This window comes from Trachypithecus francoisi, unplaced genomic scaffold, assembly GCF_009764315.1.
Source record: "Trachypithecus francoisi isolate TF-2019V2 unplaced genomic scaffold, Tfra_2.0 Lachesis_group1, whole genome shotgun sequence".
Lineage (NCBI taxonomy): Eukaryota > Metazoa > Chordata > Mammalia > Primates > Cercopithecidae > Trachypithecus > Trachypithecus francoisi.
In genome coordinates, this window is record NW_022681454.1 from 8372188 (window position 1) to 8395605 (window position 23418).

General features: G+C 40.5%; 1 protein-coding gene across 3 annotated transcripts in view; it reads left to right on the forward strand.

Annotated features, from left to right (window-relative positions):
- Nucleotides 1-606: 606 nt before the first annotated feature.
- Nucleotides 607-23418, forward strand: part of STX18 (syntaxin 18) — a 124598-nt gene continuing 101786 nt past the window's right edge. For 2 of the 3 annotated variants that reach the window (XM_033213726.1, XM_033213724.1), the window contains exon 1: nt 832-1137. In XM_033213726.1, the coding sequence (XP_033069617.1) occupies nt 970-1137 (168 nt within the window). In that variant the 5' untranslated portion in view covers nt 832-969. Of the gene's footprint in view, nt 1192-23418 lie in introns of all 3 variants that reach the window. The other variant, XM_033213723.1, reaches the window with a different exon arrangement.

A 23418-nucleotide genomic window follows, 5' to 3' on the forward strand; every position in this document is an offset into this window, starting at 1 on the left:
CCCATCTCAAAAAACAACACAAAACAGAACCATGAACCAAAAATGCAGAAGAAACTCAGTGACTAACTTGTCAATTTTAATAGCTATGGCTCAAGACGGTACAATTAAAAACTATGCATGAAGGAAGAACAGAATCCAGCGGCATTAGGGCCACTCTTTCACCTTTGTCTCCATCTAAAGTTCCTATTCATCCTTCAAGTCTCTGCACAGGTGACGCCTTTTCTCTACAGTCTCTTCCACCACCACAAATATGAGTGATTATAATAATAACATTATTAACGATTACTACCATTTATTGGCCACTTACTAGGAGCCAAGCGACATCAAAACACAGCCGGCGTCAGCTCACTTAATTTTCACAGTAAACTCCGAGGAGGATGCTGGCTTCACTTTACAAAGAGGTGACTGAAGGTTGGAGAAGAAAAGCCTCTGGCCTCTAGCTCTATGCCTTGCATACCTGCTCTGTGTCAGCACTTATTGCACACCGAGGGTCACCGTCCAAGTGCCTCTGTCCTGCTCAAGGTGAGTCCTTGCAGTCAAAGGTCAAGGGTGGCTCGCCTCCACGTTCCCCGCAACCAAACCGCCCGCTCTCAGTGAGGTAGCCACCAGAAAGGAAGGAGCCTCCCAGCTTCCCGGTCCTCACGCTCCTGGAGCCCACACGCCCCAAACAGGCACAGGAGAGCTCGCTGAGCTCTCCACGCTGCTAAACCCTCCAACCTTTGCTGGGAGACAGAGGTGCCCGTGAGCTCGTCGCGGGGTTCCTCCTCCGCCAGGTGCGCCAGCTGAGGCCGGAACCTTTTTCCTGCCGCCGAGGTAGCCGGGCTCAGGCCGGAACCTTTTTTCTCGCGTAGCAGTTGCCGGTGGGGAGGCGTGTGGAGCAGGACCAGTCCTCCAGCGGCCGGGTTTTCGCCGCGGTCGCCGGCTGCTTACGTGGGCGGGCCCAGTGTGGGGCTGCAGGTACGGGTCGCTATGGCCGTGGACATCACGCTGCTATTCCGGGCCAGCGTCAAGACCGTGAAGACGCGGAACAAGGCGCTGGGAGTGGCGGTGGGCGGCGGGGTCGATGGCAGCCGGGATGAGCTGTTCCGCCGGAGCCCCCGGCCCAAGGGCGACTTCTCCAGCCGGGCCCGCGAAGTGGTGAGCTGGTTGCTATGGAAACGGCGGGTTGAGGAGGGGGCAGTCCTGCGACAGGTACCCCGAGCCCCAAACCAGACCCCGTCCCGTAAGCGTTCTGTGAAGGGGGTGGCCCCAAGGAGGACAGGAGAGTTGGCCTCAGAGACCCGACAGCTTTTTGGGGAAGGAACAGCCTTATTTTGAGGAAGGGGGACGCATACTGGGGAACAGATTTCTCCTGCGGCGGCGGGGGTTGATGGACGAGGAAGGAAACCCTCAGAGATCTCTATCTGGAAAGTGCACGGGCGGCTTTGTGAGGTCATGAGTTCGCCGTCACTACAGACTTGCACTCAGGGGAAACCTCACTGTCCTTCGCTTCCTGTTGCAGAACTGAGCACCGTATTTGCCTGTTCTCTTTACTTGTCTGCCTCCCATCCCCAGTTGAGATTAAAAACCCTGTTCAACCGAACTCTTTCTTCCCTTTGTCTCCGCAATAAGTAGGACTAAGTTCCTCTTGAGACGGGTTTAGGGTCATCTTTCGCAAACACAGTGTTACAGTCATCTCAACTACTTTCTGCTCCCTGATCAGAGCAGGTGTCCCTTCATCTCTCTGGGAACAGGAACCTTTTCCTTAAGGGCAGGGACAGTGTTGTTTTCATCTCACAATGCATGACTCATAGCATTGCTTAGTAAATGTTTGTTGAATGAATGAATGAACAAAATGGCTGTCTTTCCCATTAAACAGAAAACTCCATGAGGGGAGAGATGTTTGTCTTGTTCCCTTTTGTGTCCGTGACAACAAGGAGGGATCTAGGTTTTGTGGGGCCGAAAGTTTATATAGTTATGTCTGCCGTCTTTAAGAAATAAAAATCACCAAGAAAGATTCAGAGCTTTGGAAGATGGAAGTGAGGGACCCCGAAGCTAAAGCCTCATTAATTTCACAGTAAATCCTACTCTGCTTGGCATACACTTGGCACTGCATAGACACTCAGATATTTTTGAATGAATGTATGCATGCATGCATTAATGACAGTTAGCAGAGGATACTTAAACATCAGAAAGGGGTTGGACCAGATGAACACACTCTCCCTATTGATGAACATCTATGAAGCACCTACTTTCTGACCAGCCTCATGTTAGAGTAATATGATGTAAAAGGAGTAGTGGAGTAGATGGACATAGACATAAAACAAGTGCCATAAAGCCTTGCAAGTGTTGTGTAGGGCACAAAGAAGAATGTGGTCAGTTCTACCTGAGGATCAGAAAAGGCTTTATAGAGGTGATGATGCCCAAAACAAATCTTGAAAGAGGATGAGTTGGCTGCAGTGCAGAAGGGCATCTCAGGCTGAGAGAACAGTATGCGCTAAGATGTGGAGGTATGTGAGAGTCTGACATAAGTTGGTTCAATAAACATTTGAGTGAGACTGGTATGTGGGACTCTCATAAAAATTGGACCGGGAGAGATCTTAAAGGGCTTTGTATATCACTGCAGAGTTTGAATTTTGCCCTTTAGGCCGTCAGATGTTATATGGTAGAGAAAGTACCAGAGAAGGAGCCAGGAGACCAGGTTGTTGTCTGAACCCTGCAACTGTTAGCTATATGATTTCATTAAGCAAGTTTTAAGACCTCAGTTTATTTACCTGTAAATGGTCCTTTTTTTTCTCCTCCTCCTTTTAAAAAACTACCTTAGTCCTCTATATATAACAAATTAAAGTGGAAGCCTCCTAGGTTGAAATGAGAGGAAGAGAAACAGGACACTCTCCCTCCCAGTTTGGCCCAAGCACTTCCTGCCGTTCCTTTTGTAGAACTGTGGTATGAATATCACAGTATTGGCGTTGTGAGGGTACCTTCTAACTCTGCAACCACTGATTTATGAACACTGTGCTAATTTTGAGTCCTGCTCAGGGAAAGGGGGGATTTGGGAATGGTGGAGACAAGAGGCACAGTTGAGTTGGCAAGCCCTTTGGACAGCCCTGTGATCACTTCCACCTCTCCCTGAGTGGTGAAAATGTGCTTTAGACTTTTGAGTTAATGGGCCTCGGGGACAGTAACAGTCCCATAGGGTGCTGAGTTCCCTGTCACTGGAAGTAATTAAACAGAGTGATGACTGCTTTTCAGAGATGTTTGAGAAGAACTTTGTGTATATGTCACAGGTTTGGACCGCGTGACAGTGAAACTTCCAATTCTGCTATGTATTGATGTGAGTAGGTGTCACATTACCTTAAGTGAGTACATGGGCTGTGTTGTTCAGGGACACTGTTCCCCTGACGTAGAGGAAACATACATTCTTTTAAGCAATTTTGATTTTATGTTGTCATTGCTTTGTGTATTATCTCCTGTTCTTCCAACCGTTCCCCACTCCCCATCTTCTCTTGTGGGAAGTTTAACTAGAAGAGCTAGTGATGGATGTCCTGTGCTTTCACTACGATTAGATGTGTCAAAAGTTTGCCTGTTATTTTGTTCGGCCTGGATTCCTTATACAGAAAAGTCTGGTCAATACCAGAAGCACATATTCTAATTCAGGTTTAGCCCTGGTTGTCGGACTTAATGAAATGTAATAAGTTATACTATGCCTTTTGGTAAGTGCCTTCCTTGAAGCATTTGCTGTTACTTCTAGGATGCATTTTATTTGGTTCAATTTCTGTTCTTCCATTCCATTCCTCTAATATATGCCTGATGCCAGGTTTCCATCTCACTGAACTGTTGTAAAGGTTATATTAAGTTTCATAAAATTGCATTGAAACTAAATCTTCCTTCCCTACCTCCCACCAATAGACTGATTTCTTCTGCATCATTCTTTTAAACATTTATGTTCAATTTTGCTAAATTTATATATACTCAAATGCATGTCTACCCATTAAATTACAAATGGAGAGTAACGACTTTTCAGATTATTTGGGGGAGGAACTTATATTATTCGAACAACTCCAAATAATAATGAATATGTCACTCTGCAATGGGAATTTGATTAGTTAACTCATTTGAAGTGTGGGACTAATGAGGACGGTGGGATTGGAAAGAGACCTGGGCTTTGGGTTCAAATCTGGCTTCTGCTACTTAGAAATGGGTGAACTTGGGTGAGTCTGACTCTCATTTTCCATTTATGTAAAATGGACATGATAATACCCTACCTAACTCACAAGCTAAGTAGGGTAGCTTCTGAGTTACCCTACTCACGTAGTCTATATGTATATATTTTAAGAAACCAGACTAATTATGATTATTCCCCTCAACTACCTCCCCCTCCTCATGTAGGCCATTTAGACATATTTTCTTTAGTGGCACCAAGCTATATTTTCCAAACCACTTAGTTTTCTTGCACTTTCATTCCTTGCTTGTAAAGGGGAGCCAAGTTAAGTGCGTGAGGAATGAGTGAAAATCCTGAGCAGGTACTGATGAATCAGTGATGGTGCAAAGTACTGTCTGCATTTGTAAAAGACAGTAGCATTTCTTTGCCAAGGTGAAACTCTTTCAGTGATGGCAGATGTGTGGCAGGTATGCAGCTGTTACTTTCTTTTCTTCCTTGTAATCATGGAAGCCAATGCTCATTTCTTCGTGGATCCCTAAAGCTGGGAATCCTTTGCAACATTGTCCCCCAGGAGTCATTACCTGTTATTAGGCTTGCCATTCAAGTTGAAATCTACCTGGCATATGGTAACAGTAGAATCTGTATGCTTAAAGCAGACCCATGTTGGTTTGTTTGTGTGTGTGTGTGTGTTTTTTTTTCACTCAAAAGGACCTTGAGTTCATTTTGTTAATAGATAAGAAAACTAACCTCTAAATAAATGAAATTATTTGCCTGAAGTCATAGCAGTTGAGGTCATAGGACAGAGCCAGAACTAGAAGCCAGGTCCTTTGACCTGGTTTAATGCTGCTGTCCCCGTGTCCCCTACATCTTCCTATAATTTTTAAACCAGAATTTCTTTTTGAGTTAATTCTGAATACTGAATGGAACTTGGGGCAGAAAGACTTGGATTTGAATGTGTCTTATCTGCTATATAAACTGGGGGAAGCCACTTAATTCAGTTACCTTATGTCTAAAATAGAGTGAGTAATGGCAACCTTATAAAGTTGTTAGATGAAATAAGAAAAGGTATGCAGATGCCTACATGAGTCTGAGTTCTTTTGATTGCAATTAATAGTAACCTAATGTAAACTAACCTGAACAAAGTGGAAATGCCTTAGCTCATGTAACTGGAAAATCCAGGGATAGAGCTTCTTTCTCTAACTCTTATCTGTAAAGCCCAGGAAGGAAATCTAGTTTCTGCTTGATTCTCAGCTCTCTCTTGTAGTAGTAATTATGGCCAGAGGGATGTTTCTTTAATTGGTCAGGTCTATGTCCACCTCAATCTGTGGTTAATAGGTGGCTCGGATACTATGTAGCCCTCACCAGAACCATGGAAAAGGCAGTGCCCTGTCTGGGAATAGGGAGTAAGGAATGTTGGGCAAGCAAAAGCAACAAAAACATCCCTCACAGTGCCTGGGACAGTGCCTGATGTGCCTTCACCTTGTCTGCCTGGCTGTATTTAACTCCGTGGAAAATGCAGGAGTTTACAATGACAGGTTCTGGGGTGAGGATAGGCCTGAAGATGCCTCACAGTGGCAGCTCTTCTGTTCTCTTACTGACTTATAAAGGTTACAGGAGCCGGGGTGGTTACCACACAGGTAACCAAGAAACCTGTCAGCACCGAACTGCTGTGCAGAGGCAGCAGGGGCTACTGGAGGGCACTGGACAGGAAAGCAGGAACCCATGTTCTAGCTGCAGGTCTGCCAGTAAGTGGGCTGCTCATGTGACTTCTCTGGGCCTCAGTTTCCACATTAGTAAAATTCAGAGCTTAAACTAGATAACTGCAGAGATTTCTTGTAGAATAAGGACACTTTGATTCTAAATAAGGTAATAGTGATCCTGAATTGCTAGGAACTCTGTTTTCAGATTAGGCATGCAGATGAGATTTTGTTCTTGATAATACGTTCTTTTGTGGAAGCTAAACTTCATTTTTTATTTACTTATTTTTAGGAATTGATTATCTTGAATCTTTGGCTGAAATTCAGAGTTCTTGGAGTGGCCCAAAGCCAGATAATCTGGTTCTGCTACCTCTCTGGCCTCAACCTCCTCTCCCGCTCCTTTTGCTCACTCTACTCCAGCTACTCTGGCCTCTCATTTTCTCACATGCATCACGCACATTCCCCCCTTAGAACCTTTGCATCCCTCTACCTGGAACACTTTTCTCCCAGATTCCATATGGCTTGATTTCTCAGTTCCTCAGGTCTCTGGTTAAATGTTGCCTCCATGAGGGCTTCCTTGAATGTCCTGCTTAAAGAGGCATCCTTTTTCTGTCCCTTCCCCTAGCAGATCGTATATCCATTTATTTGTTGTTTGTCTACTGGAATATATGTTTTCTGAAAATGAAGAACTTTGTGTTGCTGGCACTGAATCTGTAGCTTCTAGAACAGTGTAGGGATGCAGGTGCTTAGTACATACTTCTTAAATTAATGAATAACTGTTAATCTACTGTGTCTCTCTCAGTTTTTGGGCTAAGTGATCTCTGTCCAAGGCTCATTGTAGTTCTAAAGCTGTGTGATCCTCACATGATTCTTGAATATTACATGGTGCACATTTATACTTAGTCCAGTATTAGGAGTAAACATTCAGTATATAGTAGCTTTTATTTTATTACTAAGATTCAGTTCCCCCCTCAGCACGTGTACACTCTAGTGAAAAGGCAGGCACAGGTACATAACAACTCAGGTATGAGTAACAACTGTAACTTTTTTAGCATTGATTCCCCAGAACCTCCTTGATTTCCTTTTCTGAGGCAGTGTTGAGTTTGTGTGCCAGTGTTGGAACCCAAAGGTTGAGCTGGGACCACCTGGGTTATAAATTTTATCCAAGGGTTGAGTATAATCATAGTTAGGGGATTTCAGTTGAGGGAGCATGATTCAAAGAAGCAGTATCATGCAACAGGTACAATGATTCCATGAGAGGCAGAAAGGACAGGAGATAGGGCCAAACCGTACAGAAGTAGGATCAGGAAACAATGGAGATTTAGAATGCAAGCTGTGAACACAGCATGAGTGTGCTGAATAATACAGATTTCTTTTTAAATATGGCAGGAACCTTTTAGCTAATGAAATAAGGAGCAACTTTGGTAAAAGCTGGAGTGAGAGGTTTGGGGAGAAAGGTTCATTCGCCAGCCTACCCTTCTGTTACCTTCCCCCTCTCCTTGAGGAACCCCAAGGAACCAGCCAGAGGGCCCAGAGACACACAGTTTAAAAACCACTGCTTTAATGCTCTCCAGGGCCTCTTTTAGCTTCATGATGCTATGTTTTTATGGATTGCAATAACTAAGTGTACTGTAAGGAGAGCTCAGCACTGCAGAGTTTTCATGAGATTGTGAGTCCTTTGTGTGGATTACACTTCTGAATTTTGCCCAAAACTTAGGAGGACTGTAAGTTTTGAAATGTATTTATTCAATAATTAATTTATACCATCATCCAATAAACACTGAGCATCTGGTGTGTTAGGCATTGTGGGGCCATAAAAGAAAAGTATGAGGCATATGTCCCTGTTCTTTGAAAATATAGATAAAGGATACCTAAATCTCTTTGGGGGAGAATCAGTGGAAATCTCAAAGTGATCATCAAACTTGGCCTTTAAGGAGAAAAACCATTCCACCAGACGTAGGTAGAAAGGATGGATGTGAGCAAAGGCAGTGGCGCACAACAGCAGGGCAGTTTGGGGGCCAGCGGCAAGACTGGTGTGACTAGAGCCCTTTTCTAGAGGAGATCCGGGTGAGGGTCAGAGTATCAGGGGATGAGGTTGTGCTGAAGTGGGTTAGAGCAGGGGTCCATAAACTGGCCCACAGGCCAAATCTGGCCCACTGCCTATTTTTGTAAATAAAGTTTTATTGGAATATGTCATTTTAATTTGTTTAAATATAGGCCAAGGATGCTGTCGTGCTATAGCAGCAGAGCGATAGCCTGCAAAGGCCTGCGAAACTTACAATGTTTCCTGTCTGACCCTTTAGAGAAAAATTTGCCAACTCTTAAATGAGAGCATTGTTAGCAGTGCTGAGGAGTTTGTACTTTATGCTCTGGGCTATGCAGCAGAGGCATGAATGGACCATGTTTGTATCTTAAACTATCCGCAGTGTTGATGATGGGTTTGAAATGTAACAAGACTGACATGGAGAGCTAAGTAGGATGCTGTTGCAGGTGAAACTGAGGGGCCGGTGACAGTAGGGTTGGGTGGGAGAAAATAGATGAAGTAGGTATTTAGTATTTAGTAGGTAGACTCAGCAAACTTAGTAAAACTTAGTAACTAATTAGTGGAAATAGAAAGAGGAGGAGGTAGAGTAATTCCCAGTTTTCTGGTTGGAAAAGTTAAATGGTAGAAGATTACAGTAACAGTGTTTTCAGGGTTAGAGTTGGGTGCCAGTTATTCATGCCTCCTTCTTAATTCTAAATAGTAGAGAATAGATCCAAGGAGCCCAGTGGACACTGAAGTTTTATTAAGACAGCATGTGGCCGGGCGCGGTGGCTCAAGCCTGTAATCCCAGCACTTTGGGAGGCCGAGACGGGCGGATCACGAGGTCAGGAGATCGAGACCATCCTGGCTAACACAGTGAAACCCCGTCTCTACTAAAAATACAAAAACTAGCTGGGCGAGGTGGCGGGCGCCTGTAGTCCCAGCTACTCGGGAGGCTGAGGCAGGAGAATGGCGTAAACCCGGGAGGCGGAGCTTGCAGTGAGCTGAGATCTGGCCACTGCACTCCAGTCCGGGCGACAGAGCGAGACTCCACCTCAACAAAAAAAAAAAAAAAAAAAAAAGACAGCATGTGGTGGATAACTCCCCAGCAGCAGTGCTTACTGATAAATCTGGATTGGAGAACATAGCTGGAACTCAGTGGGGTCCTTCAGCTTTGCCATATTTAGACCTTGGAGACAGTTGAGTACAAAATAGATACCCAGTGCATACGTACCTATGCCCAGCCAGTTGCATGGAGATTGAGACCTGTCTCAGCAATACGGCCATCACTAGGCTGGGCCTTATGGTGGCGAGAAGTACAAGGGGGTAGAGACTCAGGAGGGCCTGTGTGGATGCCAGGTTCTCTCCTGTTATTCTCAGTTCTGCTTTCTTTATTCTTGAATGAAACTCATCTTGGGGGTAGTGATTATATCACATGTTGTAGAAGCATGATTCTCAGGGATAGTTGATTCATTTTCTCCTGCATTCCATGAAGAATCTGGAGTGTGTCAAAGAGTTCCCTCTTTCCTCACTTTTGAGTTGGCAGTTGACCAATTATTATGTGTATCACCTACTAGGGTAGGGCTTCAGAAACATGTCTTCTCAGTGTGACATTTTTAGTGAGTTCTTCCCATCAGGGGCTGGCTTCATTTTGGAGGCCCAAGAACCAGATTTATTTACATATTGGGTCTAGAACCATCTGTCAGGGCAGATATCAGCCAAGCTCATATCAACCTGTGTGTAAGTCACAATGCCAGTTAGCTTGTTGTAAGCACTATGAGTAATGTGCAGAAGGATACAAATTTTGGAAACTCAGTCATTTTTGAGCTTCTGCTATAGGTCAGGAACTCAGTTAAGGACTTTATGTGCCCAATTTCATTTAATTTTTCTCTTTTTCAGGGGATAGAAATATAGTATTGAGTGATTTTATAATATTGATTGTATTATGAATAATGTGATTGTTGAATTCACGTAAACTTGATGTTTGTGGTCTCTTACTACATGGAAATCCATATGGGCTCCCTCTGGTGGGTAAAGTGTCAGTGAAGTCTACAAATATTAATTACAGCTTATGGTATGAAAACCATTTTATGTTTAAAACGTATTACATATAATATTGACTTAAAAAGAGGCACCTTCAAAACTCCTCTAAAAGAAAGTGAATAAACCAGAGGAATGAAAGTATGGTATATTGAATGAACCCAATAACTCAGATATGGAAAGCTTGCAGCACAGTTGAAATTTTAAACTCGGTAATACTTTTTTCTTTCATACAGACTTTCAGATCCTCAAAGTCTATGAATACTAAAGTTTGCCAGCTTCCACTTATCGCCATCTAACATATGTCTGTTTGTCAAAATGTTCTTATAATGGAATTTGTAAGCTGTATTTAACCAAGAGAGAGACACTTTCCATTTCACAATATTGTAACTTTTCTATCTAATTTATAGTCAAATGATAAGAAAACTCTGGTGAAATGAACACTTGCCTTTTCTTGGACATTTTCTCCAGCAGTGAATTCTGTAGTCTTAGCAGAAGTAACAGGCTACAGCATGTCTTAATCAGAGGAACTGAGACAGGAATTAAAAAGTGTATGTTCTGAATTATAAATACTTTTGGCCTTTGCCAGTAACTTACTGTGTGATCTTGGAGAACTCACCTAACCTCTCTGGGTGTCACTCTTCTGGTTTTTAAATGAGAGGTTTTGACTAGATAATCCGTAAGGACCTTTTCAATGAGATGGTTGCATGACTCAGAACTCTTTCTGAAAGTCCCAGGATATATTTTTAAATACTTTTTGCAGTGATAACTGCTCATTACCTTGTGATATTTTCCCTGATTCTCTGAAAGAGTGAGGTTTTTTTTTTTTTTTGTTTGTTTTTTTTTCAAAGTTAGCATTTGGTGTGTTTTCACAAGTGTATTTGATTCAAAATTGGTTATATAATTTTATAATGGACTTCTATCAGCAGGGCACGTTTTTGAAGTTGACTATTTTAAAATCTGATTATAAAATTAGTAGGTGCTCATTAAATAGAATAAGGAAGAAAATAGTTCACATTTAGTACTACTGTCAGGAAATAACCATAGTTAAAATTCTGGTGTTTAACTTTCCAGACATTTTTTCTATTAAATAAAATCAGGATTTTTCTACAATACTGTTATATAATCCCTCTCCACATGCCCTCCCCCCTTCCTTGGGGGAGTAGAGAAGGGTTACATAACAGTATTGTAGAAAACAATATATTTTGGAAATTTTTAAATATCAGTATCTATTGCTCTTACCACCAGTTTATTTGGCTGCATAGCTATTAAAAATAGTAACAAAGAATTGATTTATCTGAACCCCTGTTGAAAGCTATTTAGACTGCTTCTAGTTTATTAGTATTTTAAGCAAACTATATTTTTTACTAAATTTGTTTGAAATTGATCATAGCCTCTTAAAAAAGACAAAAAATATAGTTTGTTTTTTCTTTAATCTTTTCTCAAATGTAAAAATTTGAATGTCCTAATATTGATAAAAGGAAAATTATTGCTACATTATTTGAAAGTATTAAATGTTTTAGAACTTATTATCAGTTCTGGTTGAGTATAGAAAAAGGCATGTAATTAGAGGCAGACTACTTAGGAAAGCTTTGACTGACCTGGGAGCAGATCTTTGAAGAGCAAGTCAAGTGGATGGATGGTGAACATGAGCCTGGTGTGCTCATTGACAGTAAGGAAACCAGCGTAACAAGGCCAGTGGGGGCTTCTTACTCAGCAGTGTGAAAATGGGGAGGTGCTATGGCCTGAATACAGAGGCTTTGAGAGCCATTGTATAACATTAGTGGGCAAACGTCAATGGTGATCCTATATCTAATTAATGACCATTTAGAATATAATGAAACATTTACAGTAGCAGCAAAAAGAGTTTCTAGTAATAACCTTAAAAAGAAATGTAAATGACCTAGTTGAAACAAACTGCAAAATTTTATAGACAGATACAGAAGATTTGGGCAAATAGAAACATGTATTGTATACCTGGAAGTGAAGAAAAGTGTTGTCAACACATCAATTATTACTTTAGTGCTCGCTTTGGCAGCACATATACTAAGACATTTTAGCACCAAAAAATAATATATGCATATGTGAATTTTTTAGTGAAACCCATTAGTCCGGGGTGTGTGTGTGTGTGTGTGTAAATGTTATCCATGCTAAAGGATGTGTTGTAAATCAGTAAGAAAAGGAAGATTTATTCAGTGATTGCACATAATTGGTTAGCACTTTGGGAAAAAAATAAATTTTTAGTTCCTTGTTTCATACATACATTAAAGTAAATTTCTAGATGGACTAAAGATTTAACTGTAACAACAAAACTGAAGAAAATGAAGATAAATGTTGACATACTTTGTAGAAGTGGGAGGTCTTTCTGAGTTTAAAAGTTTGGCTGGGTATGGTGGCTCATGCCTGTAATCCCAGTACTTTGGGAGGCTGAGGTAGGTGGATCGCTTGAGCTTAGGAATTCGAGACCAGCCTGGGCAACATGGCAAAATCTCATCGCTATAAAAAAAAATACAAATATTAGCCTGCCGTAGTGACACACACCTGTAATCTCAGCTACCTGGGAGGCCGAGGTGAGAGGATTGCTTGAACCCGGGAAGCAGAGGTTGCAGTGATCCAAGATTGTGCTATTGCACTCCAGCTAGGGAAAAAAAAAAATTAAATAACAAAGTTTGCAGGAGCAAGGGTTGTTTTCTTTTCTTTTCTTTTTTTCACGAAGCCTTAGAAATGTTCACAGAACAGCAGCAGCCTTAATAATACAATAATAATGATTTTGATGATGATAGTGATGGCAGCTGTCACAAGTGCCTTACAGAGAGACACTAGCATTATTCCCAAGTATAGAGAAATTGTTAGGTAAATGTGATATACTGAAGAGTATGTCATGACATGAGAATTATATATTATTATATGTAATTAATATATGCTTATATTATTATGTTAGCTTAAAAAAATAACTACCCAAACCAGTTACAATTAAAACTATGTATGCAAACCCAAAAAACTCTAGGCATGGAAATGACTAGAAGGGAATACACCAAAATGTTAACCATGGCTTTTTCTGAGTGATAGGACTTGGGTGATTTATTTTTCTGCTTCTGTCATCCAGAATTTCTTTAATGAGCACAGATACTTTTGAAATGAAAAGCAAAACAGAACAAGTGAAACTCCTGGCAGACGAGTTTTTATTTGCTGTGGTAGGAAATGGAGAATTAATAGCTTTTGATTAGAAAAATATTATGAGTAAGCAATATCTAATTCTATATTAAATGTGCAGTGAAGGGGGTGGGGGCTATTTAAGGAAGTCTGTGGTAAAATCTTTTGTAAAGGGAATAATTTTCCTGTATCTCAGCTGAATTTCCAGTCTAGACTTTGTTAACCTATATGAGAAAATGATCCACAAATGTTGCATTGATGTCTTAACTTTCTGGTTGTTATTCTAAAGCATAATAAATGATAATAATGGCTACCACTTGTTGAGCACCTACTCTACCTGGCCCTTTGTTAAAAGCTTTATAATTTATTTGACTATCCTTTCAAGTTAGGCTCCTTTGTTCAGAAGAAACTGAGGTTCAGAAGGTTAAGCTATCTCTCAGGATGACGTCCTTGGTGCTGTGAGATGAGTAGTCATGGCACGTGTGTGCTGTGCTTCTCGGGTTGCCTGCTGCCTCCCAGCTCTTGGGCATGCACAGGTGTCCTGTGGCAAGTGTGTCCCAGGCTGGGAACTGTGCTCCACTTGGCATTCCACAGACCAAGCCTCTGGGGACTTGCTCCTTAGTGTGTTATCACATCATCTGCTGTCTTTAGGAGCATATTTTGGTGCATACATTATATATTTGAAAGTGCTTGACTAGCTTTTGGGGAAATACGGCTGCTTCCAAACCAAACTTTTTCTTTTAATCAACAATTACCATGTGACCATGCATTTTTTTTTTTTGACACGGAGTCTTGCCCAGGCTGGAGTGCAGTGGCCAGATCTCGGCTCACTGCAAGCTCCGCCTCCCGGGTTCACGCCATTCTCCTGCCTCAGCCTCCCGAGCAGCTGGGACAACAGGTACCCACCACCACGCCCGGCTAATTTGTGTATTTTTAGTAGAGATGAAGTTTCACCATGTTAGCCAGGATGGTCTCAATCTCCTGACCTCTTGATCCTCCCGCCTCGGCCTCCCAAAGTGCTGGGATTACAGGCGTGAGCCACCATGCCCGGCCGACCATGCATTTCTTAAAGATAAGTGTTGAGGTTTACTTTTGGGGAAAAGGGAAAAGGATTTGTGGTTTTAGTTAGTAAAATCATTGAGAGGGAAAGAGACCCAATTTATGGGTTATAGACATTCGAAAAATTGTAATTCCCTTTTCTGTTGTTGGGATACCAGTTTTAAATTTTATTTGTTCATTAAACAGTCAGTTCCGTGGAGATCTCTGGTGCTGAAATGGCTTTTTAGAATTGCCCAGTTGAGGCAAAGGGCCAGGGCTTTTTAACCACTGCATTGGCCAGCCATTGTCTGTGGGCTTCTCCCAGGGATGGGCGCTAGCGTTGGGTGAGGCACCTTCCTACTGCTTGAGATTCACTCGGCTGTGAGCCAGCAGCAGGCAGTTCTCCTAGTACCTGGGGGCCTCACTCCAAAAGGTGTGGTTTAGCTACACAACCTGCATTCGTTCATTTTTTGCATTGCCATAAAGGAATACCTGGAGCTGGGTAATTTATAATGAAAAGAGGTTAATTTTGGCTCATGATGCTGCAGAGTATATGAGAAGCATGGCATCGGCATCTGCTTCTGTGAAACCTCAGGAAGCTCATAATCATGGCAGGAGTTGAGGGGGGAGCAGGAGTGTCACATGGTGAGAGAGAACAAGAAGAGAGAAGAGGGAGGTCCCAGACTCTTTAAACAACCAGATCTTGTATGAACTGAGCAAGAATTCACTTATCACCAAGGGGACAGCGCTAAGCCATTCATGAGGGATCAACCCCCATGATCCAACACCTCCCAGCAGGCCCCACCTCCAGTATTGGGGATCACATCAAGAGGCTGATGTTTATGGGCTGCATAGTGGGGTTTCCTTGCCCCCTGGCTTCTGATAGGGGTCAACTAATGGGAGGCTCCATCAGGAGATGGGAAGGCTGGAAAAGAGGAGTTGGCTTGGGAACTGGGTAGAGGCTTTGCATCCACAGCCTATGACTGAGGTTAGGTGTCTGTCCACCAGCTCTAGAATGTTTCCCCTGTATAAGTCTAGCATCCTGGGGGTTAGGATGATTTAGCTAGTAGGCTAGACCCAGCCAGCAATGGACAAGGCAGCATTGCAGCCTCACTCAGGGTGACCCTGAAAGACAGTGGCAAAGAAGTCTTCCCCATGCCCAGAACTTGGGCCAAATCATCACTGCCTTTTAATTTAAGGTAGTTTTTAATATATATATGTGTGTGTGTGTGTGTATATGTATATGTATATAATTATATATGTGTATACTTTTTTTTCTCTACCTCTCTTCCTTAGGCTCAGCATTACAGTGAGAAAAGTCAGGTATTTTAGGCTTACACAGATTTTTCTCTCAGTGATGTGGCAGTTCATACTTTCCCTCCAAATATAACCTGGTAAATGACTGTGTGGCATGTTGACTGTAAATCTGAACCGAAATGGAATCTGTAACCCATTACCAGATTCTGAATCAAGCTGCCTTGTCCTTCTCCAGTTTTTGTTTCAGTGGAAATGTGTGTTTTATTCTGTCAATGGACAGTTTGCATGCCTAATATTAAAAGAGAATTATATAATGAACACTTGATGTAAAAGAGACTAGTTAAATACTTCAGCTCCAAAGGTTTCCATTAAAGTAATAAGGAAATTACATTTAATTTTAACTGGTAGGAAGATTTTTAAAATGTTATTGCTATTAAGCATTTATTACCCACACTCAACCCTTTTTTTGCAAGTGAATTCCCAAAGCACAATTCATCTTTATACAGGTAGAAAGGAAATATTCTTGCAAAATATATGTAGTTTGATGTCTTCTTCTTAACTGTGGAGAGAAGCATATTTTTCCAAAGAATAGAATGTGATGGTTGATTGGAAACTTTTTGGAGTTACAGGCTAACTCTACCTCTTGAAATAAGAAAATATATATAAATTGGTCCTCAGATGAAGGCATTGTGGGGTACTTTACAGCCCTAATTGGCTCCAGACACAGAGGCAGTGATTTGTAAGCAAGCAATGACAAGAGGAAGTTAAATCAAAATTAAATTAAGAGAAGGAAGAAAAAAGAAGAGCTTATCAGGGAGAGGTGATGAATTTCCTGAAAGCTTCTAAATACCTATCTGTGGGTAAATGATGGAAAATCTGTGAATATATCTCATTTATGCCAAAAGATGAAATCTGGAAACACTTCAGTCCTAAAAAAATGCCTTACTTCTACCTATCTTTGAAGTCTTTTTTTATTTTTTCAATTTTTTTTTTTTTGGAGATAGAGTCTCACCGTGTTGCCCAGGCTGACCTCAAACTCTTGGGCTCAAGCATCCTCCTGCCTCAGCCTCCTGAGTAGCTGGGATTATGCATATACACCACCATGCCTGGCTTCAGAAGTCTTTAAAAATATTCATTACTTGGCACAGTTCAACCAGTGCAAGCATATTTGCTTCTATACTTTTCCATTGACTCAACTGCAATAAAATCGGCATCTTCCATGGTACACATGAAGTGGTATATTGGGATGGTTGGTTTTCCTGTTTACATTTTGACATTTTGTTGTTGTTCCAGCTTGTGTGAATAAAAATTTAGGAATTTGAACTCACCAGAGAGCTCCTCTACCCTGACTGCCATTTTTGCAGTTACATCTATCATTCTCCCTTTTCCTGTCCTCCTCTATCCAGTTAATTACCAAGCCCAAAAAGATAGACACTGTGTTCCATTCCCCTCACAGCACAGAGCACAGTTCAGTACATAGTATTTGGAAATGAATTAAGTGAATAAGCACTTGCACTTTCTCTCCATCTCACGCATTCTGCTGCTACCATAGGAGTTCAGACTCCTACCATCTTGTGCCTGAGCTGACACAGTAACGGTGAGCCCTCAGTCCCTCTCCACGCTAAGCCACTGTGCGGAAAATGTTGCTTTCAGCATTACTTTGACTCAGAAGCACTCATAGTGCCACTCATTCTCCATGCAAAGATTCTAAGATATTTGGTCTTTATAAAGCTAGCCTAGCCACCTTACCAGTGTTAAACCCCACACTTCCTCCATCATCCCACCAGTTTTCACCACACTGCTCTGTTAGCAGTCCCCTCAGCTTCTTGCCTCCTTCTTTGGTTCCTGCTGTTTCTCTTGCCTGGACTGTTTGCTGTCCTTCACTTTCTCAAATTCCATTGGTCTTGAAAGGCACATTCTAGCCTATACTAGTCTCCCCCTGAATTGAAAGCATTCACTGCCTGTATTCCTTACTATGGAAATATGTATGGCCTGTGACATCCCTTGCCTTATTATTTTGTGTTTTTATTTAATAATAACATTGTCACTTAACCTTTTAGCTGCTATTGTGTTATCTCTCAAATGATATTGTTGATTTTGGGGCTTATTTTCGGCATGGGGGATGGAAAAGGAGAGAGCAGGACTCTATTTTCCTGCTTTTTTGTATTTAGCACAGTGACTCTTGTACCCAGTAACATAGCTTTTAGACGGAACAGACAACATATTTTCTTGGTCTTTGTATTCCCAGTGCCTTGCAGAGCATCTGGCCCGTAGTAAGGATTCATACATGGCATTTGAATAAATGAACAGAAGGCACATCTCAAATATTTGTTTAGTAGTTTTACCCCCAAACTAAAAGAATCAACATAGGTAATTTTCCATCTTTTAAAAGCCATAAAAATCCAGTTTTCCATTTAGTTTTTTTCATCATTAACAGTTCTCCCTCAAGCACTTCTCCTTTGCCTGCCTTGAGCTTCATACTGAAATTTAAATCAATTTCCTGTCATTCTTTTCCCTGTGAAATTGGAGAACAGCTGTTTAGTCACCTCCTTATAAATAACCCTTCAATAAGTTAAATTGCCTCTAGGATTTGCTTTCTCCAGATTAAATTATCCCAAAGTCTTTTCTTTTTTCTCATAAAGGCCTTTTCAAAAAGAAACATTGGGGTTTTTTTTTTATTTCTTTTTCTAGCTCTTTATAAAACTTTATTCTTTTCATAAATGTACCACAGGATACCCCTATATGGGCCTGACTGATGCTGTCTGGAATGGAAAGCTTTCTTTCCACATCTGGAATCTCATTCTCCTATTTGTGTTGTAGAGTACCTTGTTAGCTTTTCTTTTCTTTTTCTTTTCTTTTCTTTTCTCTTCTCTTCTTTCTCCTTCCTTCCTTCCTTCCTTCATAGCCTATCAAATTTAATTTGCAGTCCACTCTCACCCTCTCCCTGTTTGTCTCCCTTTTCTGTACATTTCTTCAAATGTGTAGCTTGATTTTCTTCCCATAAACACTAACTTGCTTTATCAGAAGTCTTATGGTTATAAGTTACAGAGAACCCAATGCAAATTAGCTTAAGTGATCAAAGGAATTATTGATTTATTTCACTGAAAAGTCTGGTGGTATGACTTAACCTCTGGCATGGCTGGATTCGGTGAACCAAACAGTGTCACCACAGGTCTGGTTTTTCTTACTCCCTGTGTTCTTTCTTGCACACACAGTGTTGGCCTCTCCTTTAAGTCACCTCTAACACCCTTGCGTTGTGGCAGCCACTGAGCTGCAGCACTTGGCAGGCCTCACTTTCTCATAATGCCCCTTCTGGAGGAAGAGAGAGGCTGTTTCCTTGACTGGGATTCACTTTCTCTTACGGGCTCAAATTGAGTGATATTCTTATCCTCAATCCACTCCTGTTGCCAGGGAAAGGATATACTGCTTAGCTTGGTCCACTTAGGACCCAGCTCTGCATCTGACACAGTATATTACTTCCACTCAATACATTTTTAGCTGAGAATCAGGGAAGAATTGTTTCCAAAGGAAATTTGGGGAACTGTTCCCAGAAGGAGGGTAGCAATGCATGTGGGTGGCCAACAAGAGATGTACATTGCATTAAAAATTGTGCCCATTCACTCTGCTTTAGACATTATAAATATCACTTTGAACTGAGGGTATCTCTGAGAATGAATTATTCATTCACTTATAGTCACTTACTATTAAGCACCAACTATATGCCAGGTATACACCTAGGTTAGGTATTGGGTGTACAAACATGAGTGAGACAATGTCTGATTTTGAGAAACGCATAATCTAGGGAAAAAATAGACTTAGAGGCACATAACTAAAGCATGTTCTAATAAGTGCTGCTATCAAAGTGTATATGGACACAGGTGGAAGTGAAGACCTCAGTGGGAGGGGTTAAAGGGAGAGGGCATAACAGGAGAGGTGAGTTTTGAGTTAAGCCTTGAAGGGTAAAAAGGGATTCCCCTAGAATGGGAAAGGAATGGCATTATCTTGAAGGCCATGGTGAACTATAAAAGTAGGAGACTAACGTGATTAGGTATGTATTTGAGAAAGATCATTCTTCTGGCAGTTGGTGGATTCGGCAGAGTTGAGAAGGACTGGCAGCAAGGAGGAGGACCAGTTGAGCTGTTGCAGTAATCAAGTCTAGTCAGGATACAGCAGGGACCTGAACTCAGCTCATTACTGTAGAGCCAGGGAGTAGACTCAAGATATATTTGACAAGAGCTGGGACTTGTTCAATGTAGGAGATGAAAATCAATGGTTGTAGATGACTTTGAGGTTTTCATTGTGGATAACTAGGTAGGTAGTTGAGTTCTGTTTTGTAGTTTTTGAGGTGCCTGCTGAACACCCAAGGGACATGTTTCCCAGGCAGTTGTAAATATAAAAATGTACTGGAGGAAAGATTTCTAAGCCAGGAATTTAGAATGGAGAAGACATCAGAATGTAAATGGAGATTGAAGCCTTAAGGAAAGAGTGGAATCGCCCAAGGGAAATTTCAAGTGAGAAGAAAAGAGGGCCTCAGAGTAGTCCCTGGGAAAAGACTACATTTGAGAAGCCAGCAGAGGATAAGAAGTCCGAGGAGGCAGCTATGGAGAACTTAGGCCTGTGGATCCCTCCAAGTAATAGGCTTGCTTTTACTTGGATTAGAAGTAATGTCACCCAGAAAGATTTGTGCCCTGATGGTTAAAAGCATGGACTCTGGGCTCTATCACCTGTGGCTGATCTGTGGGTAAAATATTTAACCTCATTTCCTCATCTATGTAATGGGAATAAAGTAGTACCTAATTTTGGAGGATTAATGTGAGTAAAGTACCTTGAAAGTGCTTAGCACATAAGAAGTGCTATAGAGTGTTTGATAAACACATGTGCCAGTAAACACGTGTTTGTACATTTCTGTCTCTCTGCACTCACCATAGCTACTGGCCAGTTAATCCGAAATCCAAAATTAGTTTATTTGGACTTAAATAATTTGATTTTCTGGAAACTCTACTAGTTCCAATGCAACAATGCAAGTATCTGAACTTCTTGAAGATTTTCCAGATTATTTACTAGATTTTTTTTTTTTACTGACGATTAATTTTTCCTCTGACTTTGATATACTTTTCTTTGTTTCTTCCACACTTCACATGTTTTTTATTGTTCCTAATACTTTATAGCATACAGCTTTTATTTATTTTTAGAATTTACTTTCTCAGAATTATTCCTAAAGTTCTGCAATGCTCTGTGAGTTGCTCCTTTGCATTTCAGTCAGTTTCTAATGTGTTACTTTTATCAGGCTACTTTTCTCATGCATCTGTAGGAATTGGCAGTATTCTCAACTCCTTCCCATTATGGTCAGGGATATGAACTTACTGTCTTCTTCTTTCATTTTCCCAAGTAAATGTCTTGAACCACTGATTAGATCTGTGTGCCCACAATAACATAAGCAGGCAGGAAGCTTAAATCTGATATAAAGGAGAGGGCTCTATAGTCTATTACTCCATTATGCTTTTTTAAGTGTCTAGATTAAAATAGAACAGTATTCAGGTTGTGAGTATGTTGCTGAGTCTCTAACACTTATTGAACCAGACATCATGTGTGTTCATTTTTAAATGATGGGGTGGGTCACTTTTATATTTATTATGAACACAAACACTGATGCTAACAACTGACATGTGAAAGGAAAGCAGGCAATAGTGATGAAAACCATTTAATGATTAGTGAGGAAACAAATATTGTTTAATGAAAATAAAAACCATGTCTAAAGGGCCTAATGCTGACTTTTGGAAATATAACCATGTTGCGGTCTTTTGTGTACCCTCTGTCCTGTACAGTAGATATTGTTTAAAATTGCTTGGGAACTGGAGCTTGCAATTGTGAGCCTGGAATGTCCTGCAGATAATTAAGTTGTGGTCAGGCTTTGGAAAAATAAAAAGTTCTCGAACTATGATTTTATAAACATGCTACAATAACATTTCTTTATATTTAACAGTTTCTTATAGAAAGTTGATACTCTCATGAGGCATTGATTAAAGGTAAAACATCAAGAAAGAAAAAATATTAAATTAAAACTTCACTTAGGATGTTGACAGTTGGCTTGTAATATTAAACAGATGTGTATGTTCCTGGGGATATTCTTCTTTCTGAACTGAATTGCTAAGTTGTATTTTTTTTAATGACAACTACAAATTTTTGATCAGTTAATAATTTTAAATACCCTTTCTACAATCTTCTGTATTCTAACTTCATCTGTAGTTTGAGCCCTCTCAATGATATAATGATTGGTGAAAGCTTTGCTGCTTCTTAAGTCTTTCATTTTCTTTCTTTCTTCTTTATCCTCCCCCTCAAAAGCTTAACTGGGCTCTTCTGATTTCATGATGCATACTTGGAGATTGATTCCTTGAAATAATTTTAGGATCATTGGGTGGAATTCTACCCTCGCAGAATTTATGTCTGTAGTTTACTTCCATATAAGCTTCACTTTGGCATTTGAGTGCACAAGTTGACCTACATTGTGGTATTGTGTTTGTGTGGTCAATTGTAAAGGCTTCATAATACGTCTGTATAGCCAGCCATGCAGATCGGCCTGTACCCCATGCTGTGGGGCCAAAGAAATGTCAGTGAGGGGACCTAAAAGAAACCAGGCCTTGGAGTCAAAAGAGATTCAGTAACTTTTTCTTTTTGCTATGAGGATTTTGCCAGACTTTTGCATTTTACTGGACAAATAACAGAGTCTAGTGAGAGTTGTAGAGTGGGGTGGAGGTGTGGATTAGGTGGGGGAGTAGTCTTTGGTAAATGAAGTCAGGTGGGATTTTATAGGATGTGGTGAAAATGTTTTGCATCTTCAAAGATTGTTCAAGTCTTTTTGGAAGACTAGATAAATTCTACAATGTTGTTTTTGGAATGATGAATTTTTTTTAGATACTAAAGATCATTTTGATTGTAAGTCCTCAACATGTGGACATCTTATGTTTTCTGAAAGATATATTTCACTAGGCAGGAGTCTTTGATTAACCTGGAGGAAGTTTTGTTGCTTTGAGTAGATTTATTTATCTTGGAACTATGTATTGTTTGCACAGTCTTCTTTTTGGAATCAGTGTTTTTTTTTTTCTCTGCAGATTCCATTTGGGAAGCTTTGGTTTGGGGCCTTAAGTATATGGAAGGCGTTTTCAGTAAACACAAACAAAGGCCAGCTAGACTGTCTGAACAAATGCAACGACGTATTTTATAATACAAAACTTTAACTTCAAGAATAATGAATTCATTTTTAATAGCACGTTACTTAAAACTAGCTATTTGTTCTTTACATCTAATAGTATAGCTTTTTAGGTATCTTATTTCTTAAAGTCTGTATAGAAACAAAAATATTTAAAGTGCATTTTTATGTGAAAGGATTTGATGAGTACACATTTCATGTCTTCAACTTTTGTTCTCTAGCTCACTGTTTTAGAATTGTACTTACTATATTTTTTGTGTGTGGAAGGAAGGAGACCAAATACCTGTGTACGACATCTTAACAGATTTAATCAAATCACTGCCATATTCTCCTGGAATTTGAGATGCTCTTTAACAGCACCCTATTGGGAAAGAGTTGATTATTTGAGCTGTATGCAAAAATACTGTTTAATTTCAGCATAATTTGTTACGAGCAACCATTTTACTGTAAGAATCTGAAAAGCAATAAAATGTATCTGTTAAGGTTTGTACCAGTTAGCTTGTTTCCGGGATTCATGTTTATTTCACTTCAATTCTCTTCCAATGTTTTACTGTGTAGGAATGTTGCAAGTATTTTAAATCATTCATTGTAACTGGAATTTGTAATTATGAGCAGGTTTAAGTAGAAAATGCTGTTTCGTTTTACTATTATTACTGCATCATAAGATAAATGATATTCTTTTATAGATATTTTGGCTTGGCTCACCAATCCTAATTTCAGTATCATGCCTGACTTAGCAATAAGCTGCTGTGATCAGCTACAGGGAATTGTATTAGGCAGGCTTTATTTTTCTGTATCAGTGTGGTATTGCAGTTTCGTCCACCTTTAAGTTAGAAAAGCATGGTTTTAGTATTTCAGTTTT